The 20,803-nt window shown below is 43.4% G+C and overlaps 1 protein-coding gene across 2 annotated transcripts in view; it reads right to left on the bottom strand.

The window, feature by feature from the left end:
* Positions 1 to 20,803, bottom strand: part of Frmd4a (FERM domain containing 4A) — a 581,866-nt gene that overhangs the window by 427,491 nt on the left and 133,572 nt on the right. Inside the window, exon 1 of one of the 2 annotated variants that reach the window (XM_057787203.1) lies at positions 12,681 to 12,726. The exons of the other annotated variant lie outside the window; for it this stretch is intronic. Coding sequence (XP_057643186.1) covers positions 12,681 to 12,713 — 33 coding nt within the window. The 5' untranslated portion in view covers positions 12,714 to 12,726. Of the gene's footprint in view, positions 1 to 12,680; positions 12,727 to 20,803 lie in introns of those variants that run through there. 2 annotated transcript variants of the gene reach the window in all.

Below are 20,803 nucleotides of genomic sequence, written 5' to 3'. Positions count from 1 at the left end.
TCAGGCTGAGTTGAAGACCAAGATGAACATTAATTAATTTTAAAATGATAAAGAAATGGAGCCAGGCGATGGTGGCGCACGCCTTTAATCCCAGCACTCGGGAAGCAGAGGCAGGCGGATCTCTGTGAGTTCGAGATCAGCCTGGTCTACAAGAGCTAGTTCCAGGACAGGCTCCAAAGCCACAGAGAAACCCTGTCTCGAAAAACCAAAAAAAAAAAAAAAAAGAAATGGACATTCTTACACACCGGGTTTATAGGTAAAGTTTACGTCTGTTCCACAGAGACGCTAGTTTCTAGGTGTTCCCTTCAAGGTGATTCTTCGGGTGGAGCAGAAGATGGAGTGGTAGATATCAAACATAAGGGTGGAAACTCCAACTCATGACAGGTACTGTTAGTCAGTCAATCTTCCAACTATACACACACAGTCCCCAGGCAGAAAAAACAGCCAATCCACACTGATACAAAACAGGAATGTCATTTGCCTTTCCTGGAATTGGGTAAAGTTCATAACCCTTAAAAATAATCTTATAACTTAAAGTTCTTATAAAACTATACAGTTCAATGAAGTCCAAATACAAAAATATATAAAATGAATACAATTCAGGCTAATAGCACTGATGTAGACCAGCGGCGATGGGATGGTACCACTACTTGAGTGGATCTGTTCCTGGCTTCTATTTGGTGAATCATTTGGATGTAGTATGCCTACGTCATCATGTTTCAGTAGAGGACGAATTCTTCCATAATTTTTTTTTCTCTAACCAAACTTGAAAATTCTTGAATAATGCAGTGTGGTTCTCTTGCTCTGCATTTGGCAGAAGAACATCATTTGTATTAGATAAACCTCTGGCCTTTCTTCATTGGCATGAAATAAGTATGGCGGATCAGACAATAGAAGACTAGTATTGACCATATTGACCTATGAAATGGCCCTTAGATGATTCAAAATCCTCCCATAGTCTTTATATTTTTAAATTTTTAACTAAAAATTTTACTTGGGGTCTGTTGTGTGCATGTATGTCAGGGAACAAGAGTGGAGATAGTCCTTTCTCTCCACCGTATGTGCCAAGAATTGAACTCAATTTGTCAGACTTGGTAGCAAGTGCCCTTACCCACCAAATTGTGTTGCCAGTTCTCTTTTTATTTTTAAGACTATTGTATTGAAAATATAAAATACCTATATTTTCAAGGCACCTTGAGAAATCATACTTTAGTAATACCCCTGAGCCTAGGCAGGCAGGGGTGCCCATAAATAATGAACAATCTTGGGGGACCTCACCCTCAAGAAGAAAGAATCAGAGGGCTGAGAACAGGTCACGGTGTCTTCCTGGATGGAGTATCTCCTGACAACCTGAAGGAATGTGGGCTTGGTTTGGGTTATGGAATCTATCATGTTTCTTTACATAGTTCTGAGTTTCATATACAGGAAATGAACTCGAGTGACCTCTGATCAGGTCCTGCTAGGTGATGCTGCATACAATGCCATGCACACTAGTGGGTGTGGGAGAGAAGACAGGCAGCAACCGTTACAGAGGAGTGGAGATGAGTGGAGCTGTGGAGGGAGGTAACAAATCCATGCCATTCCCTCCGTTTTCAGGATCCAATAAAGCAAGCACGTATATTGCATATACATATATGTTGTATATAAGCAGAAGTACTTATACTTTCTGTGTGCACGCGTGTATCAGGGTGAGCTGTCTACACCGATGTCAGGCTCTTCCTCTATCAGTGTCTACCTTATTCATTTATTTACTTATTTATTTAGAGTCATGGTTTCTTACTGAACAAGGAGTACGACAACTGCCTAGACTATCTGACCAGTGAAGCCTCTGGACCCATCTTTATCTTTGACCCCCAGTACTGGGGTTGCACTCATATGCTGCTTTGCTCAGCTTTTATGTGGGTCCTGGAAACCTGAACTCACGGTTCTATGCTTGTGAAGCAGGCGTGGAGCTGCCTCCTCAGCCCCACGTTTCCCTTTTTTGCTATCATCCGAGTTGTGCACAGAGGGACCTGCCATAGAATAGTGAGCAGAGAGGTCAATGTGGAGACCAAAGAACACATTTTTTTAAAGATTTATTTATAAATTTATTATATATACAACATCCTGCCTCCATGTATTCCCGCACACCCCACCAGAACTCATTACAGATGGTTGTGAGCCACCATGTGGTTGCTGGGAATTGAACTCGGGACCTCTGGAAGAGCAGCCGGTGCTCTTAACTACTGAGCCATCTCTCCAACCCCCAAAGAACACATCTTAAGCATTGACACGTTTGGAGAGCCAATTTAGTGTTAGGGTGCCTATGCCTCACCACCCAGCAATTCCTCTCCGAAGTGCACACACACACACTTGTTCATGTGCTCCAGGGAATGTGTCTAAGCACGGCCAGAGGAGTATTGTGTGTGATTGTTTTTAATAGAAACGTCTGCCCAGTAGGGAATGAATCTACGATTTGAGGGAATATTGTACTCAAACAATTTGTTCAGTAGGGAAAACAAATAGATTTCAGCTGCATGGATATCTATACCAGTGACTGTTGCACAGAGTATTGAGTGAGATGAATACGTTGCAGAAGATTTATGCACTGGACACACACGCACACATACACACTTAGGCTGTCATTTCTTGAAAGCACTAAAATATATATAATACTATTTTTATTGCAAACATTTATAATAAAATATCTATAAAAGTAAGAGATGATAAACATCAGATTAAGGAGAGCAGTTCCATCTGGGAGGAAAGGGAGAGGTCCCTTTACCTATCAGCAATGTTTTATTTCATATCCTGGGAATACCTATATAAGCCTATATTCTTTATATGGTTTTACATACTAGAAACATGGTAAATAAAATATTTAATCAAACTTTATATGAAAAGTATTTCTGCTTAGAAAATATTTTAGTAGGACCTTGCTGTTTGCCAGAACCCTCAGATGTTCCTGGGATACAGTTCATAAAACTGAACATAACCTTTGTATAATATATGTGCTCCCCCACTCCATTACAAATGACGATTTGAAACTTCTCATTTTGCTGAACTACACTTCCTGGTAGCGATAAGTATGAGGGTACAAGGTAGAAATATGCTTAGCTTAGGCTAAATGTGAAAATCTTTAAAATCTACCCAAGAGATATGCCAAGGTCCATACTAAAGAGCTACATGCTCAATCTGAAAGGTACATGTGTGTGGGGATGTGCTCCAAGACACACGATGGAACCAGAAACTTTTACAATCCCTAGCCCTACACACAGGTATTCTAATATAGCTACAGCCGCTCTGATAACCGGAATGCCTAGTAAGTGGGTGATATATACTGTGTGGACATTCTGGTCAAAGGCACAACTCATGTCCTGGATGGCACAGAGTAGGATGGTGCACTAATTCAACTATCCTTATGTCTTAAAATTAATTATTTTAATTTTAATTTAAATAATAGATCATTTTTATTTCATGTCCTTAGAGCATGTTTGAAAAATATTTGAAAAATGATTCTGGAAAGTGAAACTGTGGGTAGTGGGGAACTCTCTTACACAAGTTAAAAGTGGTTTTGCCAGTTTTAATGGTGCATTCCTGTCATCTTATCACTCAGGAGGCTGAGGCAGGAAAATCACTTGAGTTCATGACTTCAAGGCCAGTTTAGGCAACATAGCAAGATCCCTGACTCAAAAAACAAATTAACACAGGCGCACACACACATACACACACATGCACACGTGCACACATACACACACACACATACACACATGCAAAGAGAGAGAGAAAGAGAAACAGGGAGAGAGAGGGAGAGGTAGCAAGAGAGACACAGGTATATACAACCACACAGAGAGGTACACAGGTATACACAACCATACAGAGAGGTACAGATACACACACACACTATAAATAAGTATCACCAATTAAAAATCTGCAGAGACTAAGGAATAGCAGAATGCCTATGAATATAGTAGAGCATTATTCTATTCTCAAGGGATTTTTTTCAAGAAAGAACTTTGATATTGGTCAGGTCCCACAGCACCTTGCCCTGTGTTCTCTAAGCTAGCATTACCTACAGTATGCTGCTTTGAACTCTTTGGAGAAATGGAGAAATGACCGCATTCCAGTTTGCCCGTTTTTGAGCTAGATCTGAGTTCATGCTCATTTTGTAAGATAAAGGAGACCCTGAGAAACAAATAGAATTTTTTGAAGCCATATTTGTTCCTTTGAAGGCACAGAGTTACCGCCATTACCATAACTCCTCTTGACTATCAGCGTGGGGGTGAATTTTCCCAGTTGCTATCATCCACTTGTATTAAAGCTGTCACGCTTCCTGAGAAGGAACTTGTTCTCCGAAACAAGCTCTTGTCTCCAGCTTCCAGCTTCTAGAACATATGTCCCCCTTTGTTTTCCAGGGGCTATCGCTTTGTTTTGCTGTGGTCTCTTTGTTCACACGTTCCCTGTGGTTTGTGCCATCTTGACAGAGGAAGCATGTTTATTTTATTGCCTGTCACTCAAGAGGAACACCTATTAAGTCCTTGCTGAATGGATAAGTAAGTGAGCTGCAAGAACGGCCCACTTCCCTTCTCTTACTCGCCAGCTTTGCTGCCTCTTTCCTTGCTTGGGATACAGCAAACAGGGCTTTCCTAAAGACAAATGCAACTACTACAAATAAATCAGCTCTTCAACTTTTAGTAAATCACAAAGTCTCCTTTCTCCCGCTCTCTATTTTGATGGGTTCCATGCTGAGCCATGTCCATATTCCAGTTTACACAGTAAGTAGGAGGCCCATGTCTTGGAACCTCTCCTGCCTTCTTTTCCCAAGTTGTTTGTTGCTTGGTCTGGTAGTTCCTGGAAGTGGTCCCCAGGGTCTCGTAGCCCCTCTTGAGGAAGCCTATGGCCATGCGGCTATCTAGAAATCCCCCAGAGAGTCCATGATATTTCTTGAACCAACAGAGTTTCATTAGCCTGTCATAGCTTTCAACTAACTGTGGTTATGAAAGCCCAGTAGCTTTCATGCCGCCTGACTTTTCATCTCTCTTCTGGAGTGGTCCAGGCCATCCATCCTGTATTTGGAACACCAGTCTAACTCGTCTGTTCCTTCATTGACATCCTGAACCCTTGGTTAATCCATTTTTTTCTCCATCAGTTCTCAAAGCCATGGGCTTTGAGACATTGATATATATTATATTGTTAATATACTATAATATTATATATTAATGTATTAGTGTGAGTATAATAATCATTTATATGCTGTTATATCATGCATATACAGTTTTTCTATGTTTAAAATTTTGGTTAATACTGTCTTAGAGTGCTGAGTATGTATGCCAATGTACCAGTGTTTGTTCAGTATGTATGAGCCCCAGGCTCAGCCTCAGCAGTGAAAAAACATTTTAATTATACAAAGATATAACACACACACACACACACACACGAGACTGACATGAATTGACATGCTTTCCTGTTTTTAGCTGTACTTTATAGAGATACACTGGAAGCTGTGGGGAAAGGCTGTAATTTTGTCCATTTGCCTAGAGTAAGTACAGCTGTGCTTTATCAAGAAAATATCCCGTAGCTTTAACAAGCAAAAGTAAAACCTTCCAACATTTTGGAATGCAACGTTCTGAATGTACGTCCAGATGGTGACCCCGCCCCCACCCTAAGGTGACTATTGGTGTCTAGCTGTTTTTCCAGCACCCAGTCTCATAACCTAGGCAATTATTAAACCACTCAATACCTCTTAACAATTTACTAACCTGAAAGGAAAGGATAGGAAAGGAACAATGCATAACCTGTCCCAGCAAATTCTGTGTCTGTGACCCCACACTGTGGAATCTGCCCACCTTAGCAGGAGATTGTTCTAGACTGATCTAACCTGTTATTTTGGAGGCACAAGATCTGCTCAAAGGAATCTATGGAAACCCTGGGGGCCCTTAGAGGACCTACAAAGCTCTGTGATCACTCACTTGTCAACAAGTATGCACCAAGGGTTTACAGTTCCGGTGCACTACACTGTGTGCTGTGTATAAGGCAGTGAGGATATACGGCAAAGGTGGCAACCCAGAGGCTCATGACGCATTGCAGAGGGCAGCAAATGAACACGATCTTAGGCAGAGCAAGCGGAAGGCTGGGAAGAAGGCAAACAGAGCATGCTTCAGGGATACACAAGGTGGAAGTAATTTGTGACCGACACCTGGAAGAATTTGAGTCTTCTGGTTGGACAGGAAGGGAGAGAACAGCGACCTCTAGTGTCCAGAGGGCAAAAGCTTTCAGTGTGCTGTGAAAGGGCACCAGGACCCTCAAACCTCTGGACAAATACAGATTCCTTCGCTCCACTTCCTCGGACTTACTGAACCAGTACCTCTGGAAGTGAGGCCTGGAAACTGTAAAACACCCTTGGGTGATATGTAGGGCTAAGTGATGCCTGAACTGCTCTTGTCGGATGTCAAGGGGAGAATGAAGTAGAACAGGACCCAGTAAGCAAAGCAGGTCTCAGGGCCCGGGAACCTGGAAATCCAGGAGAGCTACGGACTCTCAGGAGGATTCCACCGAGTGCTAGTAAATGCTGAACAGATGGCCCAGGGGTGGGGGTGGGGAGTTCATTTCCAGGGTGCAGACTTCTGGATCGTATCTATTCTAGGGGAGATTGCATGATAACCCATGTCTCCCGTTTTAAGACTGAAACCCTGAAAGGGAAAACCTGCTATTCTTTAATTGATCGCGGACGCTGCCAGTGTTTAAACATTCCAGTCACCGTAATCATTTGTTGAGAAAGAGTTTATTGTAATGAGCTCTGGTTTACGCTGCAAGGGCAACTGCTTTTCTCTGAGGCCCTGGAACTGACTGAGCCTTGACAGGTGCCAAGTGAAGATCCCGCCTGGCAGGGAGCGAGCAGGTAGTGAGGCTTTCCCTCTGCATTTCAGTTACATCATACAGAAGACAGATCACCTGCTTGGCCTACTTGTTCTCACGAGGACAACTCGGTCAGCTTCTGTGCATAGTTACTTATCTATTTTTTCATGCATTCTTACTTTTAATACTTACATTTATTATAGTATGCTGAGACCTATTGCTTATGAATGGACTTGCTTCTCACGATGATCTGTGATATCGGTCCTAGTGTCTGGAGCTGGAGAGATGGCTCCGTAGTTAAGAAAACTTATTGCCAATACAGAGATCTAGGTTCAATTCCTAGCATGCACAACGGGTGCTGCCCAACTACCTCTAACTCCAGCTCCACGGGATCTGGTGGCCTCTTCTGGCCTCTGCTGGCACCTACATGCACGTGGCACACATAAACTCACTTAGGTGCATGCACAAAAATAAATAAAAATATATCCTATTAACGTATTTATTTTATACATAAGGAAACTGAGACTCAGAAATGGCATACTGTAGGAGGTGACAGCTAGAATCTGAGCCCAGGTAGTCTAACTGGGAAGGATATAGCACCATGATCAAAACCTCTGTAGTAAGTTCTATTAGTGTGGCTCTGGGGTATCCCTAAAAGGCCCATGTCACAGGCTTGATTCTAGTGGGATGTGGTAGAACCTTTAAGAGGCAGGTCTAATGGGAGATTTTAGTTCACTTTGGGGGAGGCCCTCAAAGGTATTGTGGGATCCTGTTCTTTTTCTGTTTTTATCCTAGCAATGATGTGGCCAGCTTTTTGGTACCCATACCATGAGAAGCTGACTTGCTCCAGTCTCAAGAGAAGTAGGTTCAGGAGATCCCAGAATCCCCAAAACTATGAGACAACATGAACCTTTGCGCTTGACAAGTTCAGCATCTCAGGTCTTGGTCATGGTAACAGAAGTCTGACTACCACAGGAAAATTTAACCAAATGAGTAGTTCTATGGCCCCAATTTCTTTCCTACGGCTCACAGAGTCTTTAACTGGGCCATTCCAGGGAAGAACAGGGTTGTTTCTCTTGAACTTGAATTGAGTTCAGTAGTTCAATGTATAATGTACAATAGCCCTGGGTGAGGAAGCCTGATGCACACTTCATATATACCCATTTCTGGCTTATGGTAAAAATGTAAAGCACCATAGACGCACAGAACACCTGCATCAGCTCCTCCTGGGTTGTCACACAAGATTACACACTCTTGGGTAGGATTATTCCTGACTGGCCAAAGAGATCTCGATTTCCAAGAATGTTTCAACCTTTCTTAGGGTAATATTTTGCTATTAACAAGCACTTCCTTAAACTCCACCCAAGCCTGTCGTCCTTTAGCTCCAGCAAGCCCTCTTTAATTCAAGCCCTCATTAAGATGAAACACAGGCTGTCATTAGCTTGCACATAATCATATGCTTATTGGTGGTGAGCAGACCTGAAAGTGCCCGTCAGGATCTTCATACTTGTACTCTGCACAAGCTACGCCATGCCCGAGCTCTTTGTGTTTTCTGATTCATAGGATTCTTCAGAGGAGAGGGTCCAATGTTTTATCTGAATTGTCGCATCAAGTGTGAGGAATACAATGGATCATTTAAGGAATTATTCTCCATGGGGGCCTGGTTTAGCATAATTTGAAGTAACTTTAAGTATTTTAGACAATCTATGAAAATTAGTCTAAAAAGCCACAGAGTGACTGTACACTTTTTGATGTCTATATTGTCTGTAATTTTAGGATTCTTACCATCTTACATCTATATCCTTAATGCATTTCCAAAATTGCAATATGAGTTGTGGAGGACAGTTTATGGAGCTAACTTCAGCTCACATGCAGCATTTATCCTTGGAAGAATGAGTATTGGGCTATCGAGACACAATCCTTATAATAGTTTCAGTGTGTGTGTGTGTGTGTGTGTGTGTGTGTGTGTACAGGGATTGAGCCTAGTCTCCTGATCATTCCACACAAGCTCTCTCTACCACCAAGTTATATCTTCATATCGTCTGCCCCTTAGACATGTTTCCATTACAAACTCAGCTTTCATATCCCTTTAAATATCCTTCTCATCGAAAGGACCACCCTTCCCAGAGGTTATTATTTAGAAAGTTATTTTACGGCACAAGTCAGAAGTCATTCCTTTAAAAATATAAGAAGTGACTTTAATTCAGAAAATGACGCCATGTCTTTATGTCTTGGAGGCAGAAGACAGGTCCAGACACATCAAAATGTACTGTCCCTGGGGAGGTAGGGAATTGTGAACCGGAACAGATATCAAAGGCAGCAGTGTTGTGAGTATTCTTAAAAACTTCAATTAGCACTTGAAATAGTTGTGAGGCTTTAAAAGTTAATATTCATCTTTTCTGGAGGGTTAACACGGACCTACTTTCTCTTTATTGCATAAGAATTTAACAAAACACAGCTGGAGTGGAATTCAGCCAATCATTCTGCTTTCCCTCACTACCCTTCCTCCTCCAGCCCCCTTTCCTTCCTACATCCTTATTCTTTTCATTTCTCCCTTTCGTCCTTCCCTGTCCCTTCCCTTACTATTTCCATTTTCCTCTCCCACCTCTTTCTTACCCTCTTTTGCATTCTTCTCTTTCCCCTCCCCCTCCCCTCTCCTAGCTTCACCTCCTTTACCCTCCCCTCTCCACGCCTACCCTCTTCTCCAGTCACCCCTTCTTCATCTCCCTTCCATGCTACAATGTGGTCTTGCGTTCATAAACATCAGGCTTGGCTGGATTTCCTTGCCTTAACCACAAATTTTGCAGCAGGCAAAGAGGAACCCCAAGAAACTAAAACACGAGGCTGTTTCCCTGCCTCATTCACTGGAGGCAGTGCTCAGAAGGCTGAAGAGGAAGGGGAGAAGGGGGGTTGAAAAGTTAAGAATGGAACTGAAGAGAGGCATTTACAAGGTACACAAGGGTGATAAAATGTAACATTACTTCCATTTTTCCTCATAGGACAGATCCAATCAGTTTGTTTCCCTTCCTCCTCCCCACTTTGCCTCTGCAAGCATCATTTGCCACATTCCTGCATCCCATGTCTGTGCCATCACCTGCAAGGAAGCTGTCAGAAGTACACCCAACAGTCCAATGACTCTCCTGGATTGCTTTACAGGATACAAAAGGAAGACTGAGTGGTGGACCCCAGTGAACACAGCCAAAGGCCAGAGCTGTACTTGAGACCTGTGTGGCTGGCAATACACCGTGATTAGGGGACAACAGCTGCCACCCTGTCTGTTTCTAGGTCCGTCAAGTGTAACCATCCACCCAGGAGACAGAGGAAGCTCAGGTGTCCTTTGGAAACGGCCTTAATTTCAGCACACATGACCATTTTTGCCCATTCTGTTTTGCCACTTCCAGGGAATCTCATGCATATTTATGTGCCAATTATGCAAATCCCATGATAAAAATGCATTAAGCACCCATGATTTAGACTGGTTAAGTCTAAATCATGGCATAATGAAATTACTGCATGATGTCCAGTTTATCTCAACACTTGCTTCACATTGTCAGTAAGTTATTAAGCAACCACAACACACCAAAATTTTGCTGAGGAGGCATCCTTTGTCTGCTCCACCATGATCCCAGGAAATCAGAAACTTCCCGCTAAATCCTCATCAGTGAGGGCAAACATTTCACAATAGACTTAATGGGGAATAGGTGACCAAAGTTTAAGAAGGGCAGCACACTGTCAATGTTCTAAGTCTTGGTAAATTCAAAACAAAATTACTGGGTCAGTTCGACAGCACATGACTCAGTAATCCAGGAAGCTGAGACTCGGGAGTGGGATCTTGTTCTTGAGACTTCCACAGTCAGAACCTGTTCCCTGAGTTGTCAGGTCTTACTGAAGGTTACCAAATTCAAATGTAAGTTGATTTTCAATAGGAAGACAACAATTTACAGAGTCAGAAAACAGAGAAATAAAAAGGCAATTTCCAGAAGCCGTTGAAGCACACATGCAAAGCCCTTGTAACCTGGAAACTGAATGATCTGAACTAGAGTAACTTTGGTAAGTAGTAATATTAGGTTTGAACTTTGGAAGGACCCAAGCCTCTAGTTTCAATGCTCACTAGATAATATGACTGTCAACGAAGAAGTCATAGTGTGAATTCAGCTACAGTCAGATCCACAGACATCCCCCTCCCCCATTTCACCCCATGCCATTTTTAATGGGCCCACTGCATGATCTGTGGAGTGCCTGAGTGCTGTCTCATTTACATGGGGATCTCCCCTTGAAGTCTGCCAAAGCTGAACTGCCGTGGGGCTGGTTATACATGCTCAGATTCAGAGGTGTGTTCAGCCCCAGCAAGAGCAGCAATCTGAGTAGTTTGTTTGAGGGAGTAATTCCAAAAAGCTGGTCAAATGAAGAGATTGCACAGTCATTCCACAAACTATCCAGATCTCAGCTTGTCAGCAAAGAGAAATAAGAAGCCAACTGCAGTTGCCATTTTCTCTGTAGCCATGAAAACTATATGATCTCTGCATGCCTCATCCAGAGGTGAGCATTTGGAATGAGTTGCCTGCAAGCAACCTGCCCTCACCTAGGGAGGGAAGAACAACAGCCACCACAGGGGTCTCTGAGGAGATCTGCCAGCCAGTCAGCCAAAGGGCTGGAATTAGAATCTTTGTAACCAACTGTCACTTGGGGCTGTCCTTCTAATAAGGATGATTATCAACGGATGGACGAACCCAGCAGAGATTCAGAATAACCCCCCCTCCAATGATGTCGTGCTTTCAGGCAGTAAGACCCCTGTTCTAACACTCCAGTGTTCTATCAAAATGTAACAGTCACGCTCATTAACTAGAAGAAAAAACAACAACAAAAACAACCAAAAAATACTTTGTTGACAATAGGGTCTATTTATGTTTAAATCGCTAGCCAAACATCCAAAGAAATAAGTTTACTCAAACCCGGATCCCATTGGTTTCACCGCTGCTACATGTTTAAAGAACTATTTGCATGCTAAAATTCTAAGTTAATTAATTAAGAAAAGTAATATTGCTAGCATTATTTCAAACTTTTAACATCCATTCAAAGTTATGCATGGATTTAGTAGGTGTCGTGCCGTCCTTTCTTCATCTGAGCTTTCTGTGGGAAATTCCACGATCAAGGCAGCCCTTTCTCAAGTAAAAAGCAAACTCCAGCCAAGGAGAAAAATCGCTAGGCGTCTCCAGGCTGGGATCAGTCTCAGGAGCTTTTTTTTCTACATGCTTCCGGAACAAGTTCAAGGTGTGTTTGATTAGTGCTACTCTGAAATCTCTTGTGCAGGTCGGAGAGTTGTCTGAGAATACAAGGGCTTCCAGAATGCATTAACCTACTTTCAATAGCGTGCCTTTCCCATCCTCCGGCTCTGAAACAGAGGAGGAGCTGAGAGGATGTTCCAATGTGAGCTAGGCATGCTCTTTGCCTTAAATGCAGGACCCATTCTGTGAAACATCCAGCGCAGCCAGAGAAATTAGCACTTCCTGCAAGCACACTAACAGCTGAGAGGGCAGCTCCCGTCCCAAACCAAGAATCATTGGAAATCCTGCTAAAATATGGCTGTCTAATCAACCGAGAGTCAAAACTCATTTACTATGATTCCCATTGTCCACGCTGACAGATGGCTCTCTTCTCCCCTGCTCTTCCCTTTCTACCGATCGCAATCTCCCTGCCTTGGAGGCAAAGCTATTCTTGAGAGGTCCAGTTGAATTCGTCAGCCTAGTTCTGACATGAGACAAAAGCTTGCACAATCTCCCCTTTCACTGAGCCTTTTCTGAAGCGCCAAGGAGCATGCAGAGAAAACGGGGTTTGGTCCCCCTTACCTTGGTCCTCATTGGAGATAGGAGCCCTTCCATTTTGGCGGAATCCTCATGCCAGTCTCTCTCTTCTGCAAGTTACTCTGTCTGTGTGCCGTCCTTAAGCATCCCACACGAAAAGAGCCATGCCCGGGGCCGCCAGTGGCTCCCCTCTCCCGGGTGTCGCTGCTGCACCCTGAGCAGTCTAACTTGAATCCCCGGTGCCAGAGAAGCGCTGCGCGCGGAGAAGTCGGCTCCACTCCTAGCCCTCTTCCCCCTCTCTTTCTTCTTTCTGGTGCTCTCTCCTCCCTCTCTCTCCTCCCTTTCTCTTTCCATAATCTCCCTACAGCTCTCCGTGTACCATGCTCACTTGACAAATGATCTCGGTCTTAGGTATCGTATTTGAGCCAAGAAAAGTGGTCTGAACAAACTACATGTAGGGCAGCTCACCCAAACCAGAGGAGGCGAATGCAACCAAGCGCCTGATAGTCAGCCTTCCAGCTTCGCAGGCAGTGTGCTCTTTTGGGAGTGAGAGTATTGCTGTACTCATCCATCCATCTACCCACCCACCCATCCATCCATCTCTCTTTTTAGGAAGGGGGATCCTGACAGTAATGGAACCAGCTGACACCATTTTCAGATGGTTTTCTGGTCCATATTCAGAAAACAAAGAAAGAAATCATGTCACTTATTTCAAAATAACTATTTGTTAAACCCAGTTAGACACAACATCTGGACAGTGAACTGGAATTTTTGCTGTTTGACAAGATGATTGGACACATATTCTCCAGGAAAGTTTCAGAATCAAATGTGTGTGTGTGTGTGTGTGTGTATTTCCAGAAGAACTGAGCATTAAACTGTGTATGTGTGTGTATGCATGTATATGTTCATGTACATATAGTGTGTGTGTTTTCTGTGTTGTTTGGGAGTGATATATGTGTGGGTGTGTGCTATAAAGAGTTGTGTGTGTGGTGTATGTTTATGTGCAGAGTGTGCATAGTGTGTATATAGTGTGTTTTGTAATAGGAGTTATGAGTATATGTGTTTGTTATGAGGTGCTTTGTGTGTGTGTGATATTTGGTGCATGGTATGGATAGTATGTATGTGCAATATGTATGTTGTAGTGGGGATTGTGTGTACATGTCTGTGTTTGTACATATGTGTAAATGTGTGTGTATGCATGTGTGCATCGCAGTATGGTATGGTGGGGGTTTGGTGTGCATGCCTGTGCTGTGCATGTGTGTGTGTGTGTGTGTGTGTGCGTGTGTGATGTACTGTCTAAGACTGCCTCATTTAGCATTGTCTGTCTCTTAGAAAAAGCAGACTGTGAAAGAAACATACCAAAGACTAGAATGTAATGAACTAGAAAAGACGTATACCTTTGTCTTGAAGAATTACCTGTGTGATAAGAGTTCAGCACCTGTCTCTCAATGGGTGAGTGCCTCATTGCACCCAAGGGCATTTATGTCTTTGCCAGAGCTTGAGGGCATGTTCATATATACATTTGATACATGCAGCAGGTGTGAACTCACCTATGGTATTTTTATTGTCGCCTGTAACTTGCCCCTAGAATGGAACTTGTCCTTCTCTTTACCAGCTGCTCTTATACCCAACTCCCAATACATCTTCAAGATGAACCAATCCACATATTTCTGTGCAGAAAGACGTAGATGAACCCTGATACTCTGTCTCTCCCTTCATTGACACCATTAGCCCTTGATTCACACACCTTTTCTCCACCAGTCCTCAAAGCCATGTTAGAACTTTCAGAATCCATACCAACTCTCTTGAGTTTTGATTGACCTCTTTGTCTGCACTGGAGCTCTTTATGCTCGGTACATCGCTATTCAACTTTACGTACCAGGATGAAACCGCATCATCACTTAGCCAAGCGTCACTTCTTTGTCCAGACTCTCAACATCCTAACGAATCATCAATATATACTACGTATTAGAGCCTGCTCTGCCATAAAAGAGTCCTGCCTTTTGTGACTACCTAAGTTGTCTCTTAAGTCTTATTCCGCATCCCGGTATTTGGAGTTTCCTAAAGATTCTTTTCAGCCACTCATCAAACAGCTGCAATTCACCGGCTGTGCGCTGGGTCAGACCTCTTCTAGTTCTTAAATATAAGGTGGGAGCAAGGTGGCCTATGGCCTAGCCCCCACAACCCCGTGGCTGATGTGACACAAACCTCCACAATCCAATAAACCCTCCCACCTGTGACCTCATTTTGTATATAAACTTCTGCCCATGTGACTGTGCTCACGTGATCGCCACTGATTTAAAGTACATTTCTGTTTTCTGGAGACTCACAGTCAACATTCTTTAAGGAAACAAAACTGTGTTGTCTGCACAAGAGTTTTACCCCCTTACCTCCAGTCTTAATTCTATTTCCATTCTCTTCTCCATTCTTGTAGGCTTTACTTTGTGGCTGTCGGGGGAAACTAACTCTCCTTTATTCAAGAAGATCCATTCTTCACTTCCCCAGCTGATGGAGGAAGGTCATTGGCTAATAAAGAAACTGCCTTGGCCCATTTGATTGGCCAGCCTTTAGGTGGGTGGAGTAAACAGAATAGAATGCTGAGAGGAAGAGGAAGTGAGCTCAGATGCAGGGCAGCTCCTCTGAGAGACAGACACCATGCTCCCCTCTCCCTGCCAGACGCGATGAAGCTCCGACCCAGGATGGACGTAGGCTAGAATCTTCCTGGTAAGTGCACCTCAAGGTGCTACACACATGAATAGAAATGGGCCAAGCAGTGTTTAAATGAATACAATCTGTGTGTTGTTATTTCGGGTATAAAGCTAGCCGTGCAGGAGCCGGGCAGGATGAAAAGCAGGCCCGCAGCTCCTACTGCCTTGGCCCATTTGATTGGCCAGCCTTTAGGTGGGTGGAGTAAACAGAATAGAATGCTGGGAGGAAGAGGAAGTGAGCTCAGATGCAGGGCAGCTCCTCTGAGAGACAGACGCCATGCTCTCCAGAGCAGATGCGATGAAGCTCAGACCCAGGATGGACGTAGGCTAGAATCTTCCTGGTAAGCGCACCTCAAGGTGCTACACACATGAATAGAAATGGGCCAAGCAGTGTTTAAAAGAATACAGTTTGTGTATCATTATTTTGAGGCATAAGCTAGCCAGGCAGCCATTAGCCGGGCTATGGGAAGAGGCCCGCAGCTCCCACTACACCCAGCTTCTCCAGAACATTGGCATGGCCTTACTGGAGTTTCCTGTGGAGATGCCACCCCTCCCTCAGTGTGCGATACTGTTCCTCCACTGTGGTTGATTTCTCCATGACGAGAACAAGCTACATCTATTACTTGCCTCTAAGCACTAAAAATTTGTTCTAGAATATTCTGCTTTGTTTCACCTCCCTTCCTAATCTTTGAACCCCCTCACCAGCATTTCCAGTCATGCACAAAGTTCTCTCATTGATCTTTTAGCTTTGGCACAACTGCTTCCTGCTACTGTTTGGACTTCCCTAAGGGTTCTAAACAGGTAGACATAGTGGAACTGTGTCAGGTTTAAGGAAAAGTTAGGCTGATCCTGTTTAAGGCTGCTTGGTGTCTGACAGACTCTAAGCATGGATTTTGGAGCCAGAACAGCCTTCCAGAGCCAGAGGAAGGGACTCTGGGAAGGAATTTTGAAAATCCCATATATAGCACCTCTGAGAGGCATACCACTCTTCTGGTTGTCTTTACTCCACTTCTCATCTGGATCCCTGGAAGCTGGGTTGTCCGCCATGTTGTCCTTTATGCTCTTTCATGTGTATATGTTTACATGTGTGTGAAGGTCTGAGGAATGTCCCATCTTTTTCCATCCTTCCCCACCTTAGTTTATGAGACATGTTCTCTCCCTTAACCTGAGCTCATCTGTTTGGCTAGTTGGTGGCCAGCAAGTCCCAGGCTACCTCTCTAGCAGTGGACTTAGAATCTCACCCACTAGTATCTAGATTTTTTATATTTTTTACATAGGTGTTGGGGACTTGGGTCCTTCATACTGGCACAGAAAGCATTTATTCACTGAGCTGATCCCTTTAGCTTCTATTTATCATGTTTTCCTTGTAGTCTGTGAGGTGCCAGAGACCACCAAACTCGAGGGATGTGAGGATCCCAGAACCTGTTTTTTAGTGCTCGAGAGCCCACTGGTGCTGTCTGTTGCTGCCATGTGGCAACTAAGCACTAACTTTGTGCCAGACGCTGCACTGAGTATCTTCCATTATGAGAATATCCACCTGAATCTCTGACTTTGTCCTCTTAAGGGAGATATTCTTCCTAGCCACACTTTGAAGATGCTTTAGCGAGGTGACACATCCACCTAGTGGAAGTACATTCTGCACAGTGAGGCTAAGCCTGGTACACTGGTTCCATTGCATTAAAAATAACCTTCTGTACCAATTTAAGACATCCAAAGTGTTAAAAGCATATTTACTTTCTGTTCTTTAGTAGTGGGAGGCTGCAAAGTAGACATGAGACACTCTTATTTTAGGCTGCTGCATTAATATTCAGTATCTCAGCCACTTATTTATTCATAAAACCAATATTCATCAGCAATCTACCTCAAGCCAGGGAACTTATCAGGCAAAAGGTCTGGCTTCTCTCCGAAAGAGGCAGTTACTGATAAAATGCAATGTCAAATTATTGCCTATCAGTCCCAAGCCCTTCATATCTCAATGGCCATTGTGTCATGTATTAAGTGACTAAATATTTTGAAGAGGGAAGGACACCCAGGGAGGTAGAAGTGTTTGTGATAGACTTATGAAGTACTTCGATCTGGCAATAAGTATACATAGTCAATGACTCATATTCCAAAGATCTTTGGGCACCCCAATGATCTAGATAATCATCAATGTTTCAAAAATATTTAGCTATGGAGTAACAACTTGTCCAGTTCCATGTCAGAGTTTTTTCTTTTTTTCTTTTTTTAGCTGGGAGGGCTCTCTGCTCGCAGCCTCACATTTCAAAACACCCTCTACCCTCCAGAAGGGGAGTATTTGTGACCCGAGGTGGATCCAGTCTCAGGAGAGACGGGGAATGCATGCTAAACCTGTGGAAAGTGGCAAAATCGGAATTAAATGGGCGCTGCTTTGAAAGAGAACTTGGCTGAAAGGGCTTTCCACTGTGTGATGAGGGCTTGTTAACCCACGCAGGGGAGGCAACTTCCCTGTGCAGGAGCCTTTAGGCAGTAGCCTTGGCTTTTGAGTCAATCTTTGTTTCCATTTGGATATTGAACACACACACACACAGAGGGGCGGGTACTAACTTCAAAGTAAACTTCTTCATACTAGAAACACTTGTAAATGTCATGAAGGCCATTAGGTATGTCATGCTCAAAAGATCAGGCCTCCAGTCTCTGCCGCACTAAAACACTGACCCTTTGTTCTTAGCATCCATGCCATCTTTGGGGTTAATTTCTTTAAGTCTCTTGGAGTCTCTGGGGATCACAGCTCACTGAACAATTGAGGTTCATTATGAGGGGCCTACAATGCCCTGCTTTATAAACAGTTTTGCATTCATTAAGGGAAGAGGATTGCAAGCTGACAACCATTCAGGTTTTATCCCTGCCCTTACTTCTTATTTACGAACATCCTCAACACTTCGGCTTTAGGGCAATCAAGGATTGAGGAAAGCTCCCAGATGAGTTCTAGATACCTTGGGTAACACTGAATGAGCTACTTACTAAGATGGTCCAAATCACCTTCCTGGGAACCCCGACTTTCATCCTAAGCCACGTGCATGTGCTTAGGCTTATAATTCAAACTGCACTGTGTCACGAGGAGGCCGCCACTGACCACCTGCTAAAGGACCCAGTGAAAGCAGGACTAAAATCAAGTACTTGAATTGACTTGTGTCTGAATAAGGATAAACATTCTGTCAGTTGTTATGCTATGAAAATTATAGAGTATTTGAGGTTCTTTTGAAGGGCTTTCACATGTTACCTTTAAAGAACACTACAATAAATAAACCAATTCAGTATGGCAGGTATCAATTTCCCTTTTTCACAAGGGTGGAGAGGAGAGGTGAAAGAAAGCGGTAGTTACTGAATCGTAACTATTTTTCTAGGGCGTACACTGGGTTCCTTTAAGTTGCATCTAGTTTTCTGTTCACAAATACCTCGTCCCTCCCCACTTAACTGATGATGACCCGAGATGATGGCGTTAAGTTAACATCACGTGGTCTCGGCTGTCCATGTATTTTTTTTAACCCATGATATTTGCCACGTGACTCTGCCACACTCTTTTGACTTCTGTGTGTTTGACTCTGTGGGATGCACAGTAGCGTAACTGATATGGTGAAATCTTAGGAATGTCCATGGGGAGGAAACAGCCAGCCTAGCCTTCTGATCCCATGAGGAACATGAAGGGAGAGTCAACCCACAGCCTAGTGAGCAAGCCAGCAGCTCACAAATGAGCAAGGCTAGCCATAGCAGCTGATCCCAGCCTCTATGATCTAGCACTGGGCACTGTGTTTGTTATGCAGCTCATAGACTCAATGGCTACCTCAAGACGGCAGAGATTCTAAAGTATACCTCGGGATACAGCTCAATGGATCAAATGCTCACTGAGTAAGTATGAAGTCCTGCGTTTGGATCCCTAGATCCCACATAAAAAGCTGTGTGTGTTGCTATGTACCTCTAACTTTGGTAGGGCAGAGTCAGAAAGTTCCCTGGGTTTGCTGGCCAGACAATCTAGCTGAATCAGCCCAGGTTCAGTAAGAGAGCTTGCATCAAAACACTAAGATGAAGAATTTGCATATATACATGGGCACATTCAGAGTGGATCCAGAATAGAAACCCTAAATGTAGTAGGTCTTCAACTTTAGATCTCAAGTTCTTTCTATTCTCCCAGATCTGGGAAAGCTCACAGTATAGAAAGATGGACTATGTGACTATGAAAGTATTCTGAATTCCCATACCCAAGTCTGTGCTCCTAGACACACATCCCACTCCTCACGTTACTGACTGCGGGACAGGACTTGGTGTGTTGGTTTGCTATACTCTATAGCTGTGCCCAGCTGGGGAAAACAGCCAGACAGTGCAGGGTCTTGGTTGATCAGTCATCTTCTCTTTATGATCTTTTGGATTCTCTGCCCCATTTTCTGAAGAACAGTGATTGCCTGCAGTTATCAGCACTTGGTACAGAAGTTAATTGGAATCTAGCCCTGGGAGACTTCTTCCTTCCGTGCTTCCTGTCTCTGAAAAAGTGCCACGCGGTGGAGAAAATAGAAATGCTTTTTTTTTGTTATCATAAAAACTTGAGCTGGAAATAGGTCTTGTGTTTGTTGAAAATACATAAAGGACAGAGTAATTTTTCTGAAGCATTTGAAAAGAGATATTTGCCTTTTTATTTTATTTTTTTCATTTAAGTGCCTTTGTTAGGACAGAGAAACCCAGAAATTGTTGCCTCCCAGAACATTGCTCCGGGGATTCCCCAGAAGACATTTGGAAAGCACTGATGGAAGAGGAAACTGAGAGAAGACATCTGGTATACCAGAAGCTGGCATGCCTCCTTAGCCTTCTCCACCCAGCTCCAGAGAAAGATGGGAGAGAGCATTGTTTGAGTCCTTTTGTTTCTTTTGGGGCAGATGTCACAAAATTCCCAAATAAGAATTTGCATTGAAGGACATTAGGTAAGAAAACATTTTCTTTTTGGCTAAATGAAAATCTGTACATAGATAATTAGAGAGAGAGAGAGAGAGAGAGAGAGAGAGAGAGAGAGAGAGAGAGAGAACAGTGGATGGTGGTTATGCTTTGAATGCAAAGTTCGTCCTCCAAAGGTTTGTGCATATGAACTGAAAGTCTCGCTTCACTAGCAGAAAGCAGTTCCTGGGAACTGTACTTGAAAGTGACATTTGCTTTGTGTTCCCGCCTGAAGTCTGTTTCCTCGTCAGCTAAGATGGGAAGGGCCTCTGTCATGCACTCCCACTGCCTGCATTGCCCTGCTCTTCTCATGTCCTCTCCAATTACAGACCAAAATAACTCCTTCTTTCCTTCAATTCTCAACTAGTCTGTACTAGTGACAATAAAGGCTAATTAAGAGAGGGATATAGATGAGCTATTCCAACAGTACATGTACATATTGTTAAAAGATTACTGTAGAATTTTTTTTCTTGATAAAACTTTCAAAATATTTAGGAATGGCCAGGCCTTACATAAATC

Source organism: Chionomys nivalis, chromosome 13 (genome assembly GCF_950005125.1).
Source record: "Chionomys nivalis chromosome 13, mChiNiv1.1, whole genome shotgun sequence".
Lineage (NCBI taxonomy): Eukaryota > Metazoa > Chordata > Mammalia > Rodentia > Cricetidae > Chionomys > Chionomys nivalis.
Note: the sequence above shows the minus strand (reverse complement) of the source record. Positions and strands in the feature narration are given on the sequence as shown.